Source organism: Gymnogyps californianus, chromosome Z (assembly GCF_018139145.2).
Source record: "Gymnogyps californianus isolate 813 chromosome Z, ASM1813914v2, whole genome shotgun sequence".
In the NCBI taxonomy this organism is placed as follows: Eukaryota; Metazoa; Chordata; class Aves; order Accipitriformes; family Cathartidae; genus Gymnogyps; species Gymnogyps californianus.
Window position 1 is genome coordinate 44,579,902 of NC_059500.1, and position 24,309 is coordinate 44,604,210.

The 24,309-nt window shown below is 41.2% G+C and overlaps 1 protein-coding gene across 1 annotated transcript in view; it reads right to left on the reverse strand.

The window, feature by feature from the left end:
• Positions 1-24,309, reverse strand: part of TRPM3 (transient receptor potential cation channel subfamily M member 3) — a 146,311-nt gene that overhangs the window by 79,076 nt on the left and 42,926 nt on the right. The window contains exon 7 of the mRNA XM_050913591.1: positions 9,695-9,818. Within this exon, the coding sequence (XP_050769548.1) occupies positions 9,695-9,818 (124 nt within the window). The remainder of the gene's footprint in view (positions 1-9,694; positions 9,819-24,309) is intronic.

The window sequence follows — 24,309 nt, forward strand, 5'->3', positions numbered from 1 at the left end:
GGAGAAGTTTGAATTTTGGTTGTAAAGTTTTTAAATTTTACATCTCCTTCTGCATTGTGGCAGCACTGCAACACTTCACATTTTCCTTTGATCCAATAATTTGCCATAGACTCATTGTCTGGTAAGAAGCAGGAAACGAACAATAAGATCAGTGCTTATAACAAAGGCAGCGATTCTGCAACTGAGGAGCCATCTAGGTGCAGAAAAATCATTTGACAGAAATTACTGTAAATGTTTGGCTTCCCCCACAATTGGTAGCTTTTGTTCCAGACTGAGACAGCTGTGTCAATCCCTTAATGACTGAAGAGAAAAGGCTATGGAAATCTCACAGCTCTGTCCCATGTAAAAAACTTTATATTTTATAATGTGCACATACTTTTTAAGCCTTACAGCACTATCAACATTTTGGAATGGAATATCCATATTTTCCAGTGGAATAAATGACCAAAAAAAAGTTTTGGCAGTAAAAACATTGAAAACAATCCTTTTCTCTTATACAACAGGTTTCATGCTGTTGTTACGTTAGGCCATTTATGACTCTATTCAGGCAGTGAAATACCAGTCCCTGATTTTAAAGTTGAAGAAACATGAGTAAATATAAATTGTAAGTCACAAAGCTTATAAGCAGGGGAATAGATTTAGATGTTGTCCTTTAAATCACTGGGCTGTGCACATCAACAGACTGTGATGATAAACACAGATGTGTTTCCATGTGGACTTGCAGGGTTGGAACTGGTTAAGAACAACCACAAAGAGAGAAATGGTTTTGGGTGATGACATAGGCATTTTCACTCAAAATTGGTGTAATCTGAGCTCTTCCATCACCCTGATTCAGGAAAGAAATGTGGAGTAAATGTGATGTAGTTCACTTCCTCCATCTCTTCTACTGTAGAGACGGTTCTTGGAGGTATTGACAAGACACTACCTTTACAGATTTTCTTCTGAAAACATAAAGTGACTTAAATAGGTAGGAAGGGACATGAGCAGCACAGTGAATAAAATGATGAAGCTTTATCACCTGGAAGGCTCTGACATCTGAATCCCAAGTAACAGGAGTTAAGACTGAGTGAAACCTAGTATACAGGAGCTTATTAACCCCACTGGTCCCAAAGCAGCTATTATCCACAAACATTGATCCACTGATGATATAAAAATCATGCATGGGTTCCAGAACATACCGAGGAGAAGCCTGAATAAAATGCTTTTAAAGGAGGTGTCAGCTGCCATGTAACCCCATCAAATGGGTATTTCTCCCAGAAAACACTCTTCTGACAGATGAGCAGGCACCCATGCCACAGGCTGGAAGGGTTAGAGTCAACTGCTATTTATGTGTCTGTCTGACCTTCTGAGTAAGACCCATGTGCGTACCATTTGAGCTTTGTTTTACATTTAGAGTCTCAGTTATCTCTGGTCCTTTTGTGGGTGGGTGTCCCCACACAAGTCCTATTAGCTCATTCTGGGAAACTGAGAACTGGCAGCAAATCACAGTCTTAGACAGTTTTACTCTGGAATAAATAGACTCCTTTTGGCACCTAACCTTGGATCTGCAAAGTTTCTGCTCTCCTGCTAAACTAACAGTCCTGGGTAGGACAATTTCTGTAAAAACCAGCCAAGCAAGCGAATGTCATTCTGGGCTTTTAGTGAGATAACTTAACCTGTAACCCATCTCTTGCTCACAGACACTAAGCAATGTAAAACTGAATTGTTTTGCAAGGCGAAGTTTAATAAAAAACCCACGAGTGATGTAAAAAGCTCATCACTGAGATGGATAGGCCTAATATTCTGTTACCTTAAGAGAAGAAGAATTCAGTTTGGTCATTCCCACTGCTGTATATGCTGAAAAATTATGTCCTGCAAGTCATTGCCCTAAACAATGTTCTCTGCAGGACTTACATGCATCTAATCTGAACTGAAAATGCTGACCTTAGAAGGAAGTATGGTGAGTTCGTTGGGTGGCAACGGTATTAAAGTCGGGGACTCTTGCTCCATCTTAAACTTCAATTTCTAGTTTTGCTTTGCAACATATTTTCAAATAGTCTGACAGTACATGGATGCCCAGGTTGCTTTGCTATAGATGATGCAGGCGTATGCCTATTCTGTATTGTCTGCCTATCTTCACTGTGAGGGTGGTGAGGCACTGGAACAGGTTGCCCAGAGAGGCTGTGGATGCCCCATCCCTGGAAGTGTTCAAAGCCAGGTTGGATGAGGCTTTGGGCAACCTGGTCTAGCGGCAGGTGCCCCTGCCCATGGCAGAGGGGTTGGAACTAGATGATCTTTAAGGTCCTTTCCAACCCAAACCATTCTATGATTCTATAATTCTGTAACACACAGAAACCAAGCAGCAAACATAGCCACAAACCATTAGTTTCCTAGGTCGTCTGCTGGTGAGACTAAGTAGGTAATACTTGGAAAAGGCAGCTCACTTAGTGTAAGATATTCCTATAGGACAGTAAATTTGCAATTACTGCTGTATCTACACAGAACCTGCATCTCTTACAGTGAGCTCCTCATCTATGACTAAGATATTAGAGCAGTAATGAATAGTTCTCCATGCCCCATCCGAAGCCACAGAAAGAGTAATTATATTTTCTAAGAAAGGCAAAAGAAATTACAACTCCCCAGACACAACAGAGCCAGGGAGTAAGAAAGGTTTCTGAACAGTATTGTGGAGTTTATAAACTACATTGAACCCTTCCAGTTCCCCGATTGCAAAAATTGGTCTATATTATCTAATGTGGAAGTTGCTGTGTCACACAGTGCTCTTCATTGCTGGGACAATTGACAGAGCTGTATAATGACTCAGTGTGCATTTCCCAGAATTACTTGTTAATAGTGTAAATGGGGTAATGGATATTTTCACAAGCTTATATTTTTAGAGGGAAAAGAAACATTCTAAATTTAATTTCTGTAGCTGCAATTTTAACCACAGAATACATAGGAAGAGATTTGTAGTAAGCTGCATTAGTATCTACTAGGTGACTCCATCTGTGATTATTGTGCAGGCAGTATGCACCAAATAAAACAGAAAATGTCTACTTACTGAATGTAAGCAACAAAAGGAATATTGTTTTTTGCAGACTTGCGCTGAAGATGGCACAGCAGAGGTTCAGGATGGGCCAAATAACTGCCTAAACTGGACACTTCTGCTTCAACGGTAGGCCTGACATTCTTGTGCTTTCTGTTAGCAGAAGCCCTACCTCATCTGACAGCAGTTGAAAAGCAGCTGCTAGGATCAAAAGCTTTTCAAGGCCTCAGTGTAATACAACAGCTGCCTTTGTCTTTTTTTTTTTTTTTTTTTTTTTTGCATGTATATAGGTGCTCTGCTTGTGGAACTTGTTCTCTGAATTACTGAAATAAAAAACGCGGTCCTAGGGTTAGATTTCATTCTCTGTGGAGTCAGTGGCAAAGCCCAGCTAACTTCATCTGACTTCTTGGCAGCTGAAAAAACAAAATATGGTTTTACCTCTTTAGCAAAGAGAAATCAAATGAGGTTTGCAGAATTTAAAACTACCCTGTAATCATCATCTTAACACTTACAGAGGTAGGGCCTACATACTAGACTAATCCTATTGATTTGCACCGACTGGATAGGAGACAACCTTCATCAAAATTAGGAGAGTTGCTACAGTCACTGCTGAAGAGGACTGGCACCTCCATTTGAATGCAGAGGACTAATTAGCATCAGTACACTTTATTTTGGAAATCTCACGGAGTGTTTCCATAGGAGAGACAAGAGTTGTTTCAGCAACCAGCAGGCCGGTAGTTACATGATGCTTTCCTGCTCCAGATCTCTAGTGCCAAATTACATGCTGTTCATAGCAACTATACTCCTGCAGAAACTACAGTTGATTTTTACTGTTTGAGAAGTCACCAAGCCCTCTTCTGCCTCCTCTATAAAAAAGACTCCATCAGCATTAAAAAATTTTAGCTGAAATACTTTATTTGTTTTTGAAGCCAAATTTCTTTAAAAAAATGGATCTGAATGACTTTTTAACCTTTGGGAAGGGCCAAAGGAATGAAGTGACAATATGCTGATAAATTCTTAAAAGTCCATCTGATTTAGCTAATATTTAATTCAGAACATATCTATGTGTATGCTAATAAACAGTTGCAGATGGTGTTTAATTGGCATACAAATTCACTGAGTCTGCATATCCAGCTGAAAAGCATAATGTTTTTTGCAGCTAGTATATGATCAAGTCAAGCTCTTCCCAGTATAAACTCTTCCAGAAACATGGACAGGTTTGCTCCAGCCTTTTCAGTCAGACAAAACTGAAACCACTGAAGATGAATAGGTCTTATTCGTAGTCCAAATAGAAAAGAAACTGCTGAATCACTCATCAGCTTCCCAGTACTTTGGGTAAGTAACCAATAAGCTGAGTCAAAGCCCTGCATTAGTAAGATAATTTTGGGGCACGAATTTAGCCTTGCAACACAGCCTGCTCAGGCACTGTGCATTTCTGGACAATTTGGATCCATCTCTGAAAGAAAATCACAATAAATAGCAAGCAGGTTGTCCTGATCTCAGCTCAATGCACCCAGCTACTTCAGCATGACACCTCGTTTGTTTAATCTGACAGCACCCGAGTTGCAAGTTAGTCATGAAGTCATCTGGAATGACCTGGTACCATATATACACACTAAGCAACACAAAGTAGAAGTAAGGTTTATACTATCCCCAAACAGCCATTATGTTCATCGCAGTGACCGTACACTGAGGTACAGGAATAACAGAGAAAAGGAGAGGCAAGGAAAAAATATCTATTACTTGCTGGCATGAGATAGAGATGGGATTTTATTGTTTCTCTTTTAGCAAGAAAATAATTAAATTGTGTCTGTTGCCTCTATGTGGAAATGAGTTCCAGGAATTCATGGGTGCACATAAACCTATTCCCACTATCCATACGCTCTTTGTTCTGCAAACTCTTCTTGTAATGCAGTGGTAGGCAATCACACTATCAGGTTGCTTAATGTAGTAACTGAACCTTCAAATATTCAAGGAAACAAATTTAGCAGAAAATGGTCATGGCCGTAATAAGAAAACAAACTTAACCAGCAGGCAGTACACAGTCTTCACTGCTGGTGTTAATGTGCCATTTTTTGATTACTAAGGCACTGAGACTGGACCTATCCTGATTCACGGCAAGTGCCTTTTCTATTAAATGGACATAAGATTAGGTCTATTCACTCTCAAAGCACTATTTTGGAAGCATTAGTTTTATGACAAATGTATCTCACTGCAACAAGTGTGGTTGTTGTCAGGGACATGGACCTTTCTGGCTTGCCAAAGTGGCCTTTCCCAGTGCCTGCCCAATGACGCTCCACAGATGGACCCACACAGCTTGCTGGAAAGCACATTCTGGCTTCTGAGAAATTCACATTGTGATTTGTGAACAAAGCACTCCAGCAACATGCCAGTCTAAGCTGCAAAATGATTAAGTACTCCTAAAAGAATGGAGCAGCCTGCATTTGTCAGAAAACTCAATCACCAGAATTACTGTCTTTAAGGGAAAATAATAAGGCTAATTTATTTACTGAGACAGAAATAAATACTCCTTTGTACAGCTGGAAACAGACGTCTGAACTATAACCCAAGACAATGTGTTTTCAGGGACTATCTGAAGTGAACTCTCCTGGTCTGCTATGAGGGATTCCCTTTCTCACTGCTACTTGACTCCGGGGCCAAGCTGGGGCTCCAGTGGGAAATGTCCCTGCCAGACTGAGTCCTCAGGCAGTGCCCTCACCTGCTCTTTGTAATCTGAGATCAGCAAGGTAACCACAATAAAATGAAAGATCAAAAAATACCCTTGCAGACTGTCTCATTCTACTTATCTTTTTTTTTTTTTTTAATTTATGGAATTTCATCTTATTGTAGCTTTGGACTAATTGATATGGAATGCAAATGTCCTAAGCAAAAAATTCTTCTTTCTTTTCTTAAATTCCCCTTCCCTTCCATTTCTTTTTTTTTTTTTTTTTTTTTAGTGGCAGGCAAGGTATCATCAAATGGGCTGTTTTAGTTTCTCATGACCTGCATGCAGGAGAGGAGAACATGTAGAAAAAATGTTCATAATGCTTTTTGAAAAAAAGTATGGACTGGACTTTACAATACTGTTTCCTGCCCACTTAGCTTTGGTGAGCATTCATGCTGCTATTTTAGGAACTTCTTGGCATAAACTTTTTTAAAGAATTCTATGTAAATATGACAGTAGAGAATCTCCATAAATTATATACCAAACACTCTCCTACCCTTGTAATCTGCAGCTGTATATACAGACTTGTATAGTCTACTCCATTTTAAATAGATTTTTATACCATAGACCTCATTAAGCACCTTGGTCCAAATACATTTCTGAATATAAACCCTGATGCTTGCAGTATCAACACAGCTAAGTTTACGATTTAATAAAAACTACTCATTAAATTGAGAAGTGGAATTTGCTCTGTCTTGCAAACCTAACAGACTTAGATCTCTCCTCTGCTATGGCCTCACCTTATCATCCAGCTTGTGTACTCAGATTTTATTCAACAAACGAACTTACACTTTATCAAATAAATGGAGCATTGCAGATCATAATAATGATGCTCCCTGGGCACACAATTCAGACACCATTTTTTAAGAGTGAAGTCCAAAATGTCAGAACTTGAAAAATCTGATGTTCTGTAAAGGCGGTAATTTTCATTATAATTATGCTTTTTCCCTGGCCACCACACATGTCAAATTTATAAAAAGAAATGCCAGTCTTTTTACACATTCTAAGCAGGTAGAGTAGGAAAAATTATTTCAAAGATAGCTTTTTGTTCTTTTCCTGAGATTAACTTGCATTTTATTTTCTCTCTCCACATCTGTGACTCATCTGTATTTATGTGCTTTACTATAAGAGCATCTTCCTGCCTGTAGCCTGTTTGCACTTAATTGTTTAGCAGCACACTGTAATATGACCAGCCTCTCCTGCACTGTGTACTTTGTTCCCTATGAATTCAGCAGCCACAAAGTCAGACAGTCAGGCATACTGACCATGAACTTAGGGAAAATAGCCATGATCAATTTGGCTGCTGCTGAGCTTTCTGAGACAACCTTTTGCATCTTCCTTCTATTTGTTTCTTTAGGGAGAGGGGAGATCAGACTAATGATTAAGTCAGTTCATCAAGCAGTATTTTGTCTTATGCACAACCAAATCAGAAGGTCAAGCCTGAGGAAGGACAAGAGCTGGGACAGATGTGGAAATATGTAACATCTGGCTTTGTAGAACCAGTGAAGTCACCACTCAGTCCTGGGAGTACTTCACATCTCCAAGGTCATCCATCTCCTCTGGTAATGCTATCTTCATCATTATAAGTATCATCTTTCTTGTACATTCATATACGAGGTTATGAGTCTTAAAGGACACCATTAGCCTAGCAACCAAACCTCAGACGTAAAATCCTTCTAGCATACCATTGTTAAAATTAACACTCTGAGTACAACTGAGGTACCTGAGAGAAACACACTTGTTTTAATGTATTCTCTTTACATATGGTTGGATTAGTGGTATAAATTCAAATTCAGAACACCTAATTTTGGGTAAACCATCTCCTGACTAATAGCTCTTCACAAGATGTGTAGGTAAAGAATGTCAGTGGTGACAGAGATTACACGTCTGCAAAGAAACTTGTAACAAATGCACAACGTTGCTTGGAATAAAAATCTTCATGTAAATACTGCAGACAAAAACTTCACAGTTAACTTTGCAGTAGCAGAGTTTGTTCAAAGCCTCACAACCAGTTCTGGATTTAGATGTCTGGAACAATCCAGAATTGCCTTTTTCCAGTCTTGATAATTCAATGTCTGCCTCTACTTTCTATTCTTCATTCCTTCCTACCGTCCTGCCTCCCTTGCTCCCTCCCTTTTGCTCTCCCTCTCTCTCCCCCTTCCTTCCTCATTCCTTTCTTCCATCTTCGATCATTATGTTTTTTATGTTTGCATGCAGAACACTGGTTCACAAGTAGGTCCTATATATACGTATTATTATTATTACATTAACAGAAATAGTCATAAAAGAATTAATGCTGTTTCCCGAAGGAGGTTCTCTCTGCTAATCATTGATAAGAAATGTTACAGCAAATTCAGCATTAAGGTAGATTGAGGCACACACGTACTACACATGTAAAGCAAACTCAAGCGCCATGAAGGTCATGGTACATCTTGACAATCATAAATGGATAGGAAAAGTGTTTCTACTAGCACAGTCATACTTTTCTGAGAGTCTTTAATGCAAAGGAGATTTTGGAGGGGAAAAAAAAGAAAAAGAAAGAAAAAAGAACTCTCTATCTTGATGTAGTTCACCTAGGGGAGGGATGACTAGTCTATACCATATGGGCTGCACTGACTGCTTGTGAATAGCTAAAGGGTGTTTAAAGTCTGATATACAGTTTGAATTCTGATTGTGGGAGGAAGAAGGCAGAAGGGACTGCTGTATGTCCAGTTCCATCAACCATCTACATTGCAATGGCATAGTGGAACTGCATGCTGCTGTCATGTCTTCCCTGAAAATTTGTCCTTGGGATCCTCTTCTCTCTGCCATCATCCAAGGTATATGCCAGGCGATTGTGGTACATGTAAATGATTAGTTATGCACGAGGAAGGCTGACCACTTTTTGATGGATGAACGAACTGCTGGTTACTGAACAGAATACTGCACTTTTGGCAAGTTAAACCATATAAAGAAATATCTTCTATTTTGCAAAGCTCTGTCTAGAAGGGCAGCTTTTTTTTTTTGACACTTCCTAACTGTTTTTCCACATTCCCCTCCAGCGGTATTAATTACTCTATGCCATATTTTCAACTAAAATTAAAAGGCACTGCAAAGGATGAAGTCACAAAAAACTCAAACAGTTTCAGAAAATGAAACTTCTGTAAAACAACTGAGTCAAACTTTCCTCTTGAGTGTCGCCCTACACAAAGTGTTGCAGACTGTCATCAGTCTGGAATTCCAGGAAGCTGCTATATGAACTGAAAACAAAGCTTAGAAGCAAGATTAAGCTACAAAATTGAAGCATGTCTATTCAGTTAGTTTGTAAGAAATAAAACCCCCTGGAATTGAATCCCAAGTTTTTTACAATGTGATTTTGCTTCAAAAATGCTTCTGCAAAAGCAGCCTCATGGAGCTCCCAGAAATTGTTGAAAGATCTTGTGTTCTTCAAGAAAGTATAAGTATGCATTAAAGGGATAGCCTTGCTACTGCAGAATAGGAACCTTGGAGACAAGCTGTTTTCTTTTCCCGTCACACATCTCCATAATAAAGTAACAGCCCTAGTGATACTTGTGCAACTCTACAGCATCTTTAAAATACGACCCCAGTGACAGATAAACAATCATGCTTCCTTCTGAAGTTTTCTGTAGTTGAATGAAGTAGAATTTTAATCATGATATGCCTGAAGATGACTGAAAAGTAGTAATATCCACACTCTACTAGCAGGATTTTGTCCTGTCAAAGGAAATGCAGAGGAATTTACAAAGGGAACAGATCTGTTGGATTAATCACTTCAAATGAGAAAATATAGATTAAAGCAAACAAAAGTCAGCATGATATAATATCCTTTTAGAGTCTGGATCACAGTGACCAGATTTGTGAAATCCTTCAACAGACACCTGAAAGACTTGATCAAAACAATACATTGAGCTCTCTCTTTGCCTCTAAGGAAAGTGTGAACATACCAGCTCCTTCTTCTTCATGCACTCCATGAGGATAATGAAGAGGTGCTGTGCCTGGGTTCGGGTGTATGTGAAAGTCTTCTGTATGGTGACTAGCAACTGGTCCCTCAAAGACTCGTTGATAAGTCTGAAATTCAAAAAGAAAAAATAAAGTAGAAAAACAGACATGAGGGAACATTGCAACTTCAGCCAAGGGTCAAACAAATAAGAGTTAGACAACAAATCACTGCAGGTTGTTTTGGACAGGTTTGAAGGACAGGAATTGCTGAAACCATCAGAGACAATTTGGGAAACACTGTTCTAGAAAAACATGTTAATCATGTTGGGGTACCTCATCTCCAAAGTTTTTATTTCAGTTCCCACATATTGCATGACAGAAGATCATTCAAACTATCAGCTCTGTGGGATTTCCTAACAGAAACAACAACTGCACTGAGAGTCTGGATTTGAGGGAGTCCAACACTTCTCGGTGAACTGAAGACCCCTTTCTATCAGTGAGTTAGCAGAATTCAACTCATGGTTCATTTTATGAAACTGGGAGCATCTGTGTTGTCAGTGTTTTTGATTTTAGCTTGAATATCCCAATAGTTTCAACTCACCTTATTGATGCTGCACAGGACCAGGTAAGAAAACAAACAAACAAAAATTTCTCTGTTTCTGAGTCCACTAGAAGAAACCATTTTGCTTTTGTTCATGCTGATCTTCCAGGAGTTTAAAGAGTAACCGTTTTTATATTCCTCCTCAGTGCTAATGTTAGTACTTGCAAAAAGTGGCCCAACAGCAGAAATAAATAGTAATATTACACAGAATATTAGTACTTGAACCCTATCCCTTGATATCAAAAAGCCTATTCCTCAGGACTGTTCTGGGTGAAACATTGCTGTTCTTAAGGTCTTACAAAATAATGGGCTCTAATTCAGAGCATGTATCCTTTGATGTATGAAAGCTTCTACACTATAGCAATTGTCTCACTTAAAAATTGTAACTGAGTGTTTCAAATTAGCTGAGTCAGAATGTTTTACAGGGTAAGTCATTGTTCATCATCTGGGGGAATGAAAATCAGAGAATCGTCATGACTCATATTTTATGACAGAAGATAAACAAGGATTTAGCCCTGCAGCAACTGCAAAGAATTATCAGAAGCAGCACAGTATCTAAAAGTCATTGTTAGCTTATGGCAGCTGCTTTGGGAGAACAATGACCAAACCCCTGTGTATTTCATACTATAGGTAAAAGTTGCCTGTAATTCTCTGCAGCAAGGAAGCCCTAATGAGACTGCAGGATATTCATTACACAATTGAATTTCGAATATGATCTAACTATCTAGTCTTTATACCTACAGCAAACGTGTTGTTAGAAGAGACAATGAATGGGAATGGGAAAGAGGTGTAGAGGTGCATAGGAGAATATAGAAGGCCTGGCATATGGAGTGCGTATGTTCTCTACTCTCTAAATTTGACTTTGACTGTAAATATCCCTGTTGAGTAGGACTTCCACTTCACAAAGAAGCCTGTAAGGCATATGTCAATGTGTTTGGATTAAAATGAGTTTACATGGGGTTTTAGACCACGCTGTGGATCACTGTTCTTTCTATGCCTGGCTCCTCCTGTTGTCTTCTACTTTATTACAGACTTGTCTTGAACTGAGAGTCTACCTCTGCACTTCCTCTTTTCATCAAGGAGCAGTACAGCCCCAGATGTGCTTTTTCCTGGGATACTGGAGAGGCGACAATGCTGCACTTACTGATCACTCACTATGTAAGTACTCCTTCCCCACAGTGTGACCTGCTTCCCTCACAAATACACAACATATGATGAGTTAAAACCTCCAGCCCTCTTGGTGGACAGCAGTGAGAGCTGACAGCAGAGGACTTCCTGGGGGCAGGGTTAAGAAAAATAACCTGACCTCCTGTATAGAAGCAAGGATGTTACAAGCACATGGGAACGTGAAACAAGATGTCAGAGCATAGGTAGAAATGGAGATTCACTCTGTGTTAAAGAGAATCAACTTGGAAAGGCTTACACCCTGAAAAGCACTAACATACTTTGAGTTGCAGATTAGTAAGTCATATATGATATAAATTCTGAAGCCACTTTTTTAGGGTCTTTAAAAAAAATCAGTTAGAAATTTGCTTTAATCAAGAAGGCTGTTCTTAACAAAATGGTGCTATCACTGTAAATATCAGTGGGTCAGAACTATGCAATTTTCCATCCTTCAAACTAAGAAAGAAAAAAGGGGTTAATCACTAACAAGAAGTTTCCTCGTGCTATGCTGGACCTTGTTCTCACCAATAAGGAGGGGCTGGTGGAGAATGTGAAGCTCAAGGGCAGCCTTGGCTGCAGTGACCATGAGATGGTGGAGTTCCAGATCCTTAGGGCAGCAAGGAGGGCTCACAGCAAGCTCGCTACCCTGGACTTAAGAAGAGCAGACTTTGGCCTCTTCAGGGATCTGCTTGGTAGAGTAACATGGGATAAAGCCCTGGTGGGAAGAGGGGCCCAAGAAAGCTGGTTAATATTCAAGGATCGCCTCCTCCAAGCTCAGGAGCGATGCACCCCAACAAAGAGGAAGTCAGGCAAAAATGCCAGCAGGCCTGCATGGATGAACAAGGAGCTCCTGGACAAACTCAGACACAAAACGGAAGCCTACAGAGGGTGGAAGCAAGGACAGGCAGCCTGGGAGGAATACAGAGAAATTGTCCAAGCAGCCAGGGATCAGATTAGGAAAGCTACAGCCCTGATAGAATTAAATCTGGCCAGGGATGTCAAGGGCAACATGAAAAGCTTCTACAGGTATGTCGGTGATAAAAGGAAGATTAGGGAAAATGTGGGCCCTCTCCAGAAGGAAACAGGAGACCTGGTTACCTCGGAGATGGAGAAGGCTGAGGTACTCAATGACTTTTTTGCCTTGGTCTTCACCAGGAAGTGCTCCAGCCACACTGCCCAAGACACAGAAGGCAAAGGCAGGGACTGGGAGAAGGAAGAACCACCCACTATAGGAGAAGATCAGGTTTGAGACCATCTAAGGAACCTGAAGGTGCACAAGTTCAAGGGACCTGATGAGATGCCTCTGCAGGTCCTGAGGGAACTGGCGGATGAAGTGGCTAAGCCACTATCCATCACATTTGAGAAGTTGTGGCAGTCCAGGGAAGTTCCCACTGGCTGGAAAAGGGGAAACATAACCCCCATTTTTAAAAAGGGAAAAAAGGAAGACCTGGGGAACTACAGGCCAGTCAGTGTCACCTCTGTGCCCGGCAAGATCGTGGAGCAGATCCTCCTGGAAACTGTGCTAAGGCACATGGAAAACAAGGAGGTGATGGGTGACAGCCAGCATGGCTTCACTAAGGGCAAATCGTGCCTGACAAATTTGGTGGCCTTCTATGATGGGGCTACAGCATTGGTGGATAAGGGAAGAGCAACAGATGTCATCTACCTGGACTTGTGCAAAGCATTTGACACTGTCCCGCACAACATCCTTGTCTCTAAATTGGAGAGACATGGATTTGATGGATGGACCACTCAGTGGATAAGGAATTGGCTGGATGGTTGCACTCAAATGTTGCCATCAATGGCTCGATGTCCAAGTGGAAACCAGTGACGAGTGGCATTCCTCAGGGGTCAGTATTGGGACCGGTGCTGTTTAACATCTCTGTCAGTGACATGGACAGTGGGATTGAGTGCACCCCCAGCAAGTTTTTCAATGACACCAAGCTGTGTGGTGTGGTCGACACGCTGGAGGGAAGGGATGCCATCCAGGGGGACCTTGACAGGCTTGAGAGGTGTGCCCATGCGAACCTCATGAAGTTCAACAAGGCCAAGTGCAGGGTCCTGCACAGGGTTGGGGCAATCCCAAGCACAAATACAGGCTGGGCGATGAGTGGATTGAGAGTAGCCCTGAGGAGAAGGACTTGGAACAGGTTGCCGAGAGAGATTGTGAATGCCCCATCTCCGGAAATGTTCAAGGCCAGGTTGGACGGGGCTTTGAGCAACCTGGTCTAGCGGAAGGTGTCCCTGCCCATGGCAGGGGGCTGGAACGAGACAATCTTTAATGTCCCTGCCAACCCAAACCATTCTATGATTCTATGACTCCTAAAAATATCAACTGGAGAATCTAAAAAGAGATTTAAATAAAACTCTCATTTCCTTTGGAAATGATATATGAAAGTGAAGTGCATGAAGAAGTAAGAAAAGTATATGAAGTATATGAAAAAATACATGGAGTTGGAAGAATCTGAAATTAGAGAACTTCAGAAAACATTTCCAAATCATCCTGTTTTCTCATCATAATTTAATTTTCCGTAAAAAAACTGTAGAATCCAAACCTGAAATTTCATTACAGAAATTCTCTCTCTCTCTCAGGCTAACACACACAGAAAGCAAGAGAAATTTGCTTTTATAATCATTGAGTGAAAGCAGAATTAAGTCCCGAGGCTTCATAAGCAGCAATCACTTTCCTTTTCTGAATTAAAGCTATCAGAAACTGTATCATATCATAAGTTTAAACAGCATGTAAAGCAAACTCCATGTGAAAGATATGGAGTTTTTCTAAAAAGAAGTATCAAGAAGGGGTACACATCTGTTAGAGTACCACTACTCAGAAACTTCCTGTTGTCATCATTTGATTTATACAGTTTTCTAGCCTTACGAAGTACTTTTTTTAAACATCTCATTGGTCTGCAATTCTACTGCAAGCCTGTTCAATGTCTTTGTGAGATGAAAAACTTGAAGTGATTGTAATCAGAAATAGAAACAATAATAGAAAGCTTTCTGATAAAGTAATCATAGCTGAATTAAGATTTGTGTACACTGAAATCAGTCATATCAAGACTGTATCACATTTACTCCTTAGGAATCTACAAATGTTAGAAGGTATCAGATCAAAGTTCCCAATTGTGTATCCCAGCTGGGACAAATACAAACTGTGCCAGGCTACTAAAGGCTCAATCTATGATGCATACACCAAATCCAATGCATGTAAAACAAGTAACTTCACAGACTACTGTAAACAAAATAACTGGGACTTGCAGGTGGGGTGATGACTTATCCACTATGCAAAGACATCCACATTTGTTACACATACAACTTCAGCACACATTTTTTAAAATCACAGATTCCTAATTTTAGATTTGGGGGAAAAGAGATGACTCCTTGAGTCTTGTGATTAGAGGTCTAACCTAGAACACAGGAGATTCTCGGCCACTAACTTGGGAACACTATATTCAGCAGCCTCTGTCCTGGATTATGAACCTCATATGCATAAAGCTCCATGGGCATAAAACTGCCCACATTACCAGACTGAAATGCTACGATTATGACTTCGATTATGACAAAGTCAGCGTACTCCCACCCTAAGAAAACTGGATAGTGTCAGATGAAGATAGTGTTTTTATCATCTTTCTGCTAGGCTTCAGTTCAAAAAATATTTTGCAACATATCAATAAAGTCCTCTCTGGGGCATTTTGATGGCATGATTCCCAGAACTCCACTTAATTTGCCATGGAAGAAATACTGCAGGTAACTTGCTCCTGCCTAAACAAAAAGTCCTACAAAAGGACAATTCAACCTGTTCTTTACTTTTGTTCCCCACATAGTTCAGATCTGTTCGTTCATTCCCTAAATACCTAAGATAAGCCCATTTTCCTACCAGTCCAGGTACCCAACTTTTTTTTTTCCCAGAGGAGCTGGATTGCTCATGGAATTTAGATACCTACTGTCAAAAATCTGACATCTAAAGTAGAACTATATACATCTACATTTAGTTTCAGAAAAAAAATCTAGTCATAATTGTTGCTGAGTGATCCTTTTTTTTTTAAAAAGAAGATACCAACATTATTTTTGATGCATCAGATTATCATAACTGACCTGTATGGCCTCACCACAGGAAAAAAGGGAGAAAGATGTCTTGGATCCATCAGGAGAGGCCACTTAAAAACACTGAATTGACAAAGTAAATAAAGTGACATTCTATCTCTGTCCAACATATGCTGGAAGATCAAACAGCAAAGAAGAACTCCCTTCATTGCTTTGGCCAATGCAGAAGAGACAGATGACAGCATTTTGGCATCCTTCCTCCACAGAAAGAAATTTTTTTTTAAGTCATGCCTAATATTTGAGGAGATAATAGACATTCCATTCAATAACATTACAGTCTTTCAAATTCATGGCATATGATTTTGTAGTGAACATTGGAGTGGATTTGAAAGATCTGGCCCATAGCCAGCTCCCTAAATTATTTAATCTTTTTTCTCCAGAGATTTTTAGTACTGGAGTCATACAATGTACTACAGATTTATAAAGATTATGCTCTAACCTGATTTCAAAATGCAAGTTCATTATAGATTCTTTTAAACTTATTGTTATCAAAATGCTTTGAAATTCTCTAAATGAAACACTTCATTCAATGAACTGCACATAATCTGTTTTTAACTTTTCATTTATGAATTCTTTTTTTAAAAACTATTCATTTTATTCAGGATAAAGAAAATATATCCATAAAATATCAGTGTGATGTGAAAACTATTCCCTGCCCTCCTTTATGGGAAGCTTAGGGGATTTTCTGTTTTAATTATGATTTGCACTTTAGACAATCACACCATACGTAAGAAAGATGACCAGAGGGTCTGCTGATATTTTCTTCCACTGGAATTACAAATAAGACACAGCTGTGCAACTCTGTGGGACTGACTGAGTTCCTCATACTTTTTAAATTTGCATAGCATTGTTATGAGAAGAGACAGAAAATAAATGCAATTATTCCTTTGTTCTATTCAAACAGGGATGGTTTCTGGGTGCTTTTATGAGGAATCAGCTTTACTTGCAGCTCTTCACTGGTGGTTGTTCTTCTACACCATTTTTCCCTGACTATGTTTGTCCCTTAAATGGTTGTCCCTTCACCAAAAGAGAGATGATTTTATTTCAACAAAGAAATGACCTTCTTCTATCCAGCTTTTGATTTGCAAAGTACTTTGTTACAAGAGAAAAGTAATGATATCAAAATATGCAATGTGAAAACAATCTTACAAAATAATTCAGATGTGATAGTACCTATGATTCTCCATCATATGGTAGACACCATGGGGGATACAGAAGACCCACATCATACTTACATTATGATGCCTTTTGCTCAAAGTGAAAAATCCCTATATTTTCCCTATTAGAAAAAAAGAGATTTAAGTAATATACTTCAGTTATGAAGCCTAAAAACTATGCCACAGTGGATGCAGAGACAGACCAATCCAAAGGCAATCTTTAATGATTCTCATATGAGGGTGCTCACTTAAAGCACAGAGAATGTTTCATGTTTCCTTGTGAACATTAGGCAAGAAGTACATTTTTATGGCACTGAATTGAATTCCTTAAGGGTCTCATGCTTGCAGGAGTAGAACTGATGGAGTAGTTAATATGCTATAAAGTCAGTTAGGAGGCTGCATTTGAATATTGCAAGTAATTTCCCATTCTGTAAGGAAATATTTGTCTAAGAAGTGACACAGTTTTAAACTAGTGTTTCATTTTTCTCATTTTAAATTCAGCACTTAATAAAAAAAAATCTCTGAGGATTAAAAACTACTGAATGATCCTATAAATAGTTGCACTTTACAGTTGTTTTAGTTCCAGCTTGTGCTTTTATGCAAGACAATGAAATGAGAAGGGGTCTTTGATTATACAGTCAAAAATACTTCGGCTTTATGTGGAGGAGAGTTATTAACAACTAGGATATTCACTTAGGGCTTAGTAGGGACTAAATTTGGGTGTTTATGACCGAACTTATGTTCTTATCCCTCAACGCTGTTCAACACATTTTCAACTTTTAAGTAAATGTGAAATTAAGTGCTTCAGAGCCTGGAGAACCTGACCTTCAAATTAGGGCCAACAGTGATAAGCAGCCAAATAATTCTTCCAGTTCACCACATAGGGAAGGTTGCGTTTAAGCCGCCTTCTCATTTAGGTTATCCCGTGTACATAGCTTGTTTGTCTTTAAGATGTAAAAGGTATTGGGAACTTACTCAGCTTACTACTGAGAATTTTATTTGCTCATAGCGAAATGTAGCCACCTTGTACATTCTTAATACTCTGTTCAAGACTTTTCAGACCAAGGCAATATGTAGTCCCTGATAGTAAAGTTATGGCAAACTTAAAAAACCCCACCTGCATTAATTCTGCATATCTGATATTCATAATGCTGAAACCTCAGCTCAGTGGGAAACGGCATATCTGCCTTGCCTTTCCCCTGGAACTTCACTGAGAGAGATGAGATACTGAAGTCTCAGAACTGATTTACCTCCAAAGACATCTTTACTTTGAGGAATGCTTCACAGTTCCTTCTGACCTGTTCTTGGTACATCACATAGCTGCAGGCAGCACCTCCTGCAAGGCAGTGCAGGCACACCTCTCTGTTGTGCTGGCAGCCTCATTCCACTGCAGCCCAGCAAAGTCTTGCTTACAGTTACAATATGCACCCAAAGACTGCCGTAGGTGAGTGAAATGACCACCTTTTCATGAGGAAGGCCTATAATCACGCTTTAAAATAAGGCAGATTCAAGCTTCTTGTCTCTTGTCTTTTCAAGGACGCACATACGCTGACATTGCAAAGGGGTACTGCACCTTGATTAATATAAAAAATAGTTCCTTTTTCTGCTATGTGAAATCAGTTATGAAGGATAAATAATGAGGAGGGAAGGCAGGCACATCACAATTCTGTGAAACCCAATACAAAAGGACCTGTTGGGCAGATATGCAATTGTCCAACACTCTTAAGAATCTCTCTGAGAGGATGGATTGGCACCACATGGAGTGAAACTCAAGCAGAGAACTATATTCTGTCCTCCTTCACCTGCAGACATAGTTCTTTTCCCCCTGGAAACAAACTTTCAAATAAACATAAAAACTCACAGCAGTGCTTAGTACACATATTTCTACATTCTTATATGTAGAAAATGAATCCATATTGATCTGCAATGAGTGACAATTTAAGACACTGAAAAAACAGCATGATAATAATACCAACATGCAAGTGCTGAGTCTGTTGCTGCCATGAATGACGTGGGTTTTGAATGATTTAGATCAGATATCCAGTGCATAGCAGTTGGAAGATATGCTGTATCTTGGAGAAGACCCTGATTCACAGCCAGCAGCCAGAATTAAAATAGGTTTTTGACTTTATAGTCTGATTGCACAGTGGACTGCAGAATTAAATTCTGCATGCAATTTGGATGTGCTACATTGATTTAGAGTCTGATAGACACAGTTTTGTATAACCTACTTAGATTCCATCCAAAAGAAAAAGCTAGTAGCTGAACTCAGTTAATGTGCCAGTTATTCAGTATTCTCCTCATATTGCTAAGCACTGTTCAAAAGTAGGTTACAGAGGGGGAAAAGTACCCGATTTGTGTCTGAAGTCTAATGTATTTGAGTAAAATATTTTTATTAATATAAATAATATTGGTGTTTCACTTGTGGTATTCTTAAAAATATCATTGTATTTTAGACTGATGTTTTCTGAAGCAGGGTGAACACACAAATTCCCACTAGCTAGCTTTACAAATTTCATAGTTTGTGCATTCTATTTAGTGCAAGGTGAACAGGGAAAAAAAACCCCTATGCTATTTGATAATATTGCCGGCACCACCTGGAATGGCACCGCCACAGAAAGAAGACCCATAGTAAGGGAGAATAATAGCTTTCACAAAGCCAGACTTGAGCGTCTCAGGTAAGAAATGACTTGCTTGTTCTGCCTCTAGTGATTCTACCACTTGCCTCTCTTACAGGCAGGAGTTTGTGATGATGAAATAGAATCATAGAATCATAGAACGGTTTGGATTGGAAGGGACCTTTAAAGATCATCTAGTCCAACCCCTTGCTGTGGGCAGGGTCATCTTTCACTAGGTCAGGTTGCTCAAAGCCGCGTCCAACTTGACCTCGAACACTTCCAGGGATGGGGCATCCACAGGTCCCTGGGCAACCTGTTCCAGTGTCTTACCACTCTCATCATAATGAATTTCTTCCTTAGGCCGAATCTAAAGCTACTCTCTTTCAATTTAAAACCATTGCCCCTTGTCCTGTCAGTACAGGCCCTTGTAAAAAGTCTCTCTCCATCTTTCTTATAAGCCCCCTTTATATATTGAAATAAACTGCAATCATTCTCTTCTTGCTATATTCTTTTTCATGATGACATCAGAACACAGGCAAGGTAGATGGAAACTGTATAGGTACATAGCAAACAAAGGGATAAAACATGTTTGAGGAAGGTTATGCTAAATGTGTTAACAGTGAGGTTGCTGAAAATGGAGAAACAACTTCTCACAGATTCAGATGAAACCTGGCACATTCAGATCTATCCCAGATGCAGCACTGGACTATGCATGAACCTGAATATAAAACGGATTTAAGTATTTGTGGAAAACTACCTTATTCTCAGTAGGAGTTTTAGGTTGAGTAAGTTCATGATCACATTTATTTTTACCACAGGGTAATTTTGCTGGCAGGTGCTGGAGTAGCTGCCTCTGCAAGAGGAGAGGTTTTGATGCAGATGGAGCTTTGGGTGGTGGATGCAGCTCTCCAAGTCCCAGGCTGCAGGGTCTACCTTTGATGCCAGGAGACGTGGCCTTCTTTCCTGTAGGTCTACTGTCTTGGAGGAGCTGTGCCACCAGGCATAGGAGTTACGGAAGGAAGTGAGCAGGCTACGCAACATCAGAGAATACGAAAAGGAGATAGATAGGATCTTCTCTGAGATGCAACAGCTTGAAGAATCCTGGACCCCAACTGCAATAGAGATGCAGGCAGTGTCCACACCTAGTATTTAGGTCAGTGCAACCTCTGGAGAAGGCAAAGGATGAAAGCTGGTGACTGCTGGCACCAAGAGTAAGGCTCCTGCCCCACCTAACAGCTTACAACTACAAAACAGGTTCACTGCTCTCAAAGCTGAAGAGAAGCCACATGTGCCTTCAAGCAAAGGATCTGTGCCACCTGACCCTAACCCATGCAAGACCACCAGGAAGAAGCAGTGAGTGATTATAATAGGCAACTCCTTGCTGCAGGGGACAGAGGCACTCATCTCTTGACCTGACCTTGTGGCCCAGAACTGGGATATTGTGGAGGGACTTCCAAAACTTGTCTGACCATCTGACTACTACGCCCTGCCGTTCTTCCACATGGTCACCAATGATACTGCAAGGGGAAACCTGGAGAGTATCAAAAGTGACTACAGAGCTCTGGGAGCAGTAGTCAAGGGCATGGAGGCCCAGGTGGTGTTCTCCTCAATCTTGCTGGTCAGAGGAAAGGGTGTGGGGAGGAGGACACTGATAATATAGGTCAATAGCTGGCTGCAGAGCTGGTGTTGGTGACAGGGTTCTGGGTTCTATGACCATGTGACCCTGTCTGCAGATCAGTGTCTCCTTGTGAGAGATGGGATCCACCTCATGAAGCAGGGCAAAGTTACCTTTGCCAAAATGGCTGGCCTGGTAAGAAGGACTTTAAAGTATGAATGCTGGGTGAGGGTGAGAGAGTCACCAGCAGCCCTGTGACAGTGGGATACACAGAGCTGATGAGCAAAGAGCCTGGAGTGATGTGATGGGAAGGGATCACAAAATCAACAAAACAGGGCTTAAGTGGGCTCACCTCCATCATTTTTACATAAGCAAGGAAGTGCCTACAGGGCATCATTATGGAGAAATCCCCAAAGCCCTTCCTGGGAAATCAGTGTGCTAGAATGCCTCTCTGAAGTGCCTCTATACTAATGTGCACAGTATGGGGAATAAACATAATGAGTTAGATCTGTGTGCAGTTGCAGGGCTATGACCGTGTTGGGATCACAGAGACATGGTGGGATGGCTCCCATGACTGGAGCTGTTGCAATGGAGGGATACAAGCTCTTAGGAAAGACAGGCTGGGAAGATGAGGCGTTGGAGTTGTCCTTTATGTAAGAACAGCTGTAGTGCATGCAGCTCTGCCTGGGGATGGATGATGAGCTAGCTGAGAGTTTATGGGTTAGGATTAAAGAGCAGACAGGTAACGGTGACATTGTAGTGGGTGTGTGCTATAGGCTGCATGAACAGGAAGAGCAAGTGGATGAGGCCCTCTACAGGCAGCTAGGAGCAGCCTCATGTTCACAGGCCCTCACCCTTATGGAGAATTTTAACCACTGCGGTATCTGCTGGAGGGACAACACAGCAGGGCATAAGCAATCCTGGAGGTTCCTGGAGTGCATTGACAAGAACTTCCTGACCCAAGTGATAGAGCAGCCAATGAGGAGAGGTGCCCTGCTGGACCTCATACTCACCAACAAAGAGGGACTCAATGGGGATGTGAAGGTCAAAGGCAGCCTTGGCTGCAGTGACCATGAGATGGTGGAGTTCAGGATTCTGAGAGGAGGGAGAGAGCAAAAAGCAACATTACAACCTGGACTTGAGGAGAGCAGACTTTGGCATCTTTGGGGATCTGCTTGGAAGAGTCCTATGGGATAAGACCCAGAGGGAAGAGGGGCCCAAGAAAGCTGGTTAATATTCAAGTTATCACCTCCTCCAAGCTCAATGAATGGGGCAGGGGACCTGGTGACATAGGACATGGAAAAGGCTGAAGTACTGAGTGCCTTCTTCAATCCCAGGCCCCAGAGACCAGAGGGGAAACTCTGGAGGAAGGAAGTCATACGCTTGGTGGAAGATGATCAGGTCAGGGAATACTTAAACAAACTGGACATACATAAGTTCATGGGCCCTGATGGGATGCACTTATGAATGCTGAGGCAGCTGGCTGATATCACCGCATAATCTTTGAGCAATCATGACAACTGGAAGAATTGCCTGAGGACTAGAGAAAAGCAATGGTCACTCCTATCTTCAAGAAGAGCAAGAAGGAGGATCCAGGGAACTACAGGCTGGTCAGCCTCCCCTTGATCCGTGGGGAGATGATGGAGCACCTAATCCAGGAAACCATATCCAAGTACGTGAAGGACATGAAGATGATCAGGAGAAGTCATTGTGGATTCACCAAGGGGAAGTCATGCTTGACAACCTGATCACCTTCTGTGATGAAATGACAGGTTTGGTAGATGAGGAGCAAGCAGTGGATATTAGACTTCAGTAAGGCCTTTGACACTGTCTCCCATGAGATCCTCAGAGAGAAGCTGTTGAAGCATGGGCTAGAGGAGCAGACAGTGAGGTGAAGTGAAAACTGGTTGAATGGCTGGGCCCAGAGGGTTGTGGTCAGTGGTATGAAGTCTAGTTGGAGGCCAGCAACTAGTGGTGTATTCCAGGGACCAATCCTGGGTCCAGTCCTGCTCAACGTCCTCATTAATGATCTGGAAGATGGGGCTGAGTGTACCCTCTGCAAGTTTGCTGATGATATAAAACTGGGAGGAGAGACTGATATGCCAGAGGGTTACACTGCCCTCTGGCAGATGGACCTTGACAGGCTGGAGAAATGGGCTGACAGGAACCTCATGAAGTTCAACAAGGGGAAATGCAAAGTCCTGCACCTGGGGAGGAACAACCCCATGTACCAGTACATGCTGAGGGCCTCCCAGCAGGAAAGATGCTTGGCAGAAAAGGACCTTGGGTTCCTGGTGGACACGAAGTTGAACATGAGCCAGCAATGTGCCATTGCAACAACAAAGGCCAATGGCATCCTGGGCTGCATGAGGAGGAGTGCTGCCAGCAGGTCAAGGCAGGTGATCCTTCCCCTCTACTCAGCACTGGTGAGGACACACCTGGAGTCCTGTGTCCAGTTCTGGGTTCCCCAGTACAAGACAGACGTGGACATACTGGAGAGCATCCAGCGATCGGCCACCAAGATGATGAAAGTACTTGATCACCTCACATATGAGGAAAGGCTGAGGGAGCTGGGACTGTTCAGCCCAGAGCAAAGAAGGCTCAGAAAGGATCTCATCAACGTATATAAATACCCGAAGGGAGGGTGTAAAGAAGATGGAGCCAGACTCTTTTCAGTGGTGTCTGGTGACAGGGCCAGAGGCAATGGGCACAAGCTGAAACACAGGAGGTTCCCTCTGAACATCAGGAAATACTTTTTTACTGTATGGGTAACTGAGCACTGGCACAGGTTGCCCAGAGAGGTTGTGGAGTCTCCATCCTTGGAGATATTCAAAAGCCATCTGGACATGGTCCTGGGCAACTGGCTCTAGGTGGACCTGCTTGAGCAGGGGTTTTGGACCAGATGACCTCCAGAGGTCCTTTCCAACCTCAACTGTTCTGTGATTCTATGGTTGTTTCCATATTTTTGGGGGTAGAAGAGAAGAACAAAGAATATTAAAGATTTGGGCATTCAGTAATAATATGCACTTTGGAACTTGCAAAGCATGCTTACAGCCTCATTCAAAAAAACCCATACCTGAATCTTCTATAATAAAAGCTGAATACTATCCTTGCCTCACCTTGAGTCTGCAAAGAAAGGTGGAACAGCGCAAACACAGATCAGTGCACAAGCAGTCACGTGTGACTATAGATGGGTGTGCAGAATAATGCCCAATAGGCAAAGCAAATACAAACTAGCTTATATGAACATGTAGGGCTAAATGAAACCTGAAGATAGCAGTACACTATATTATAATGACATAGCATATCTAAGGCAGTGAAAATAATTCCCCATGCCCTTTGACTGCATCCCTTGACCTGC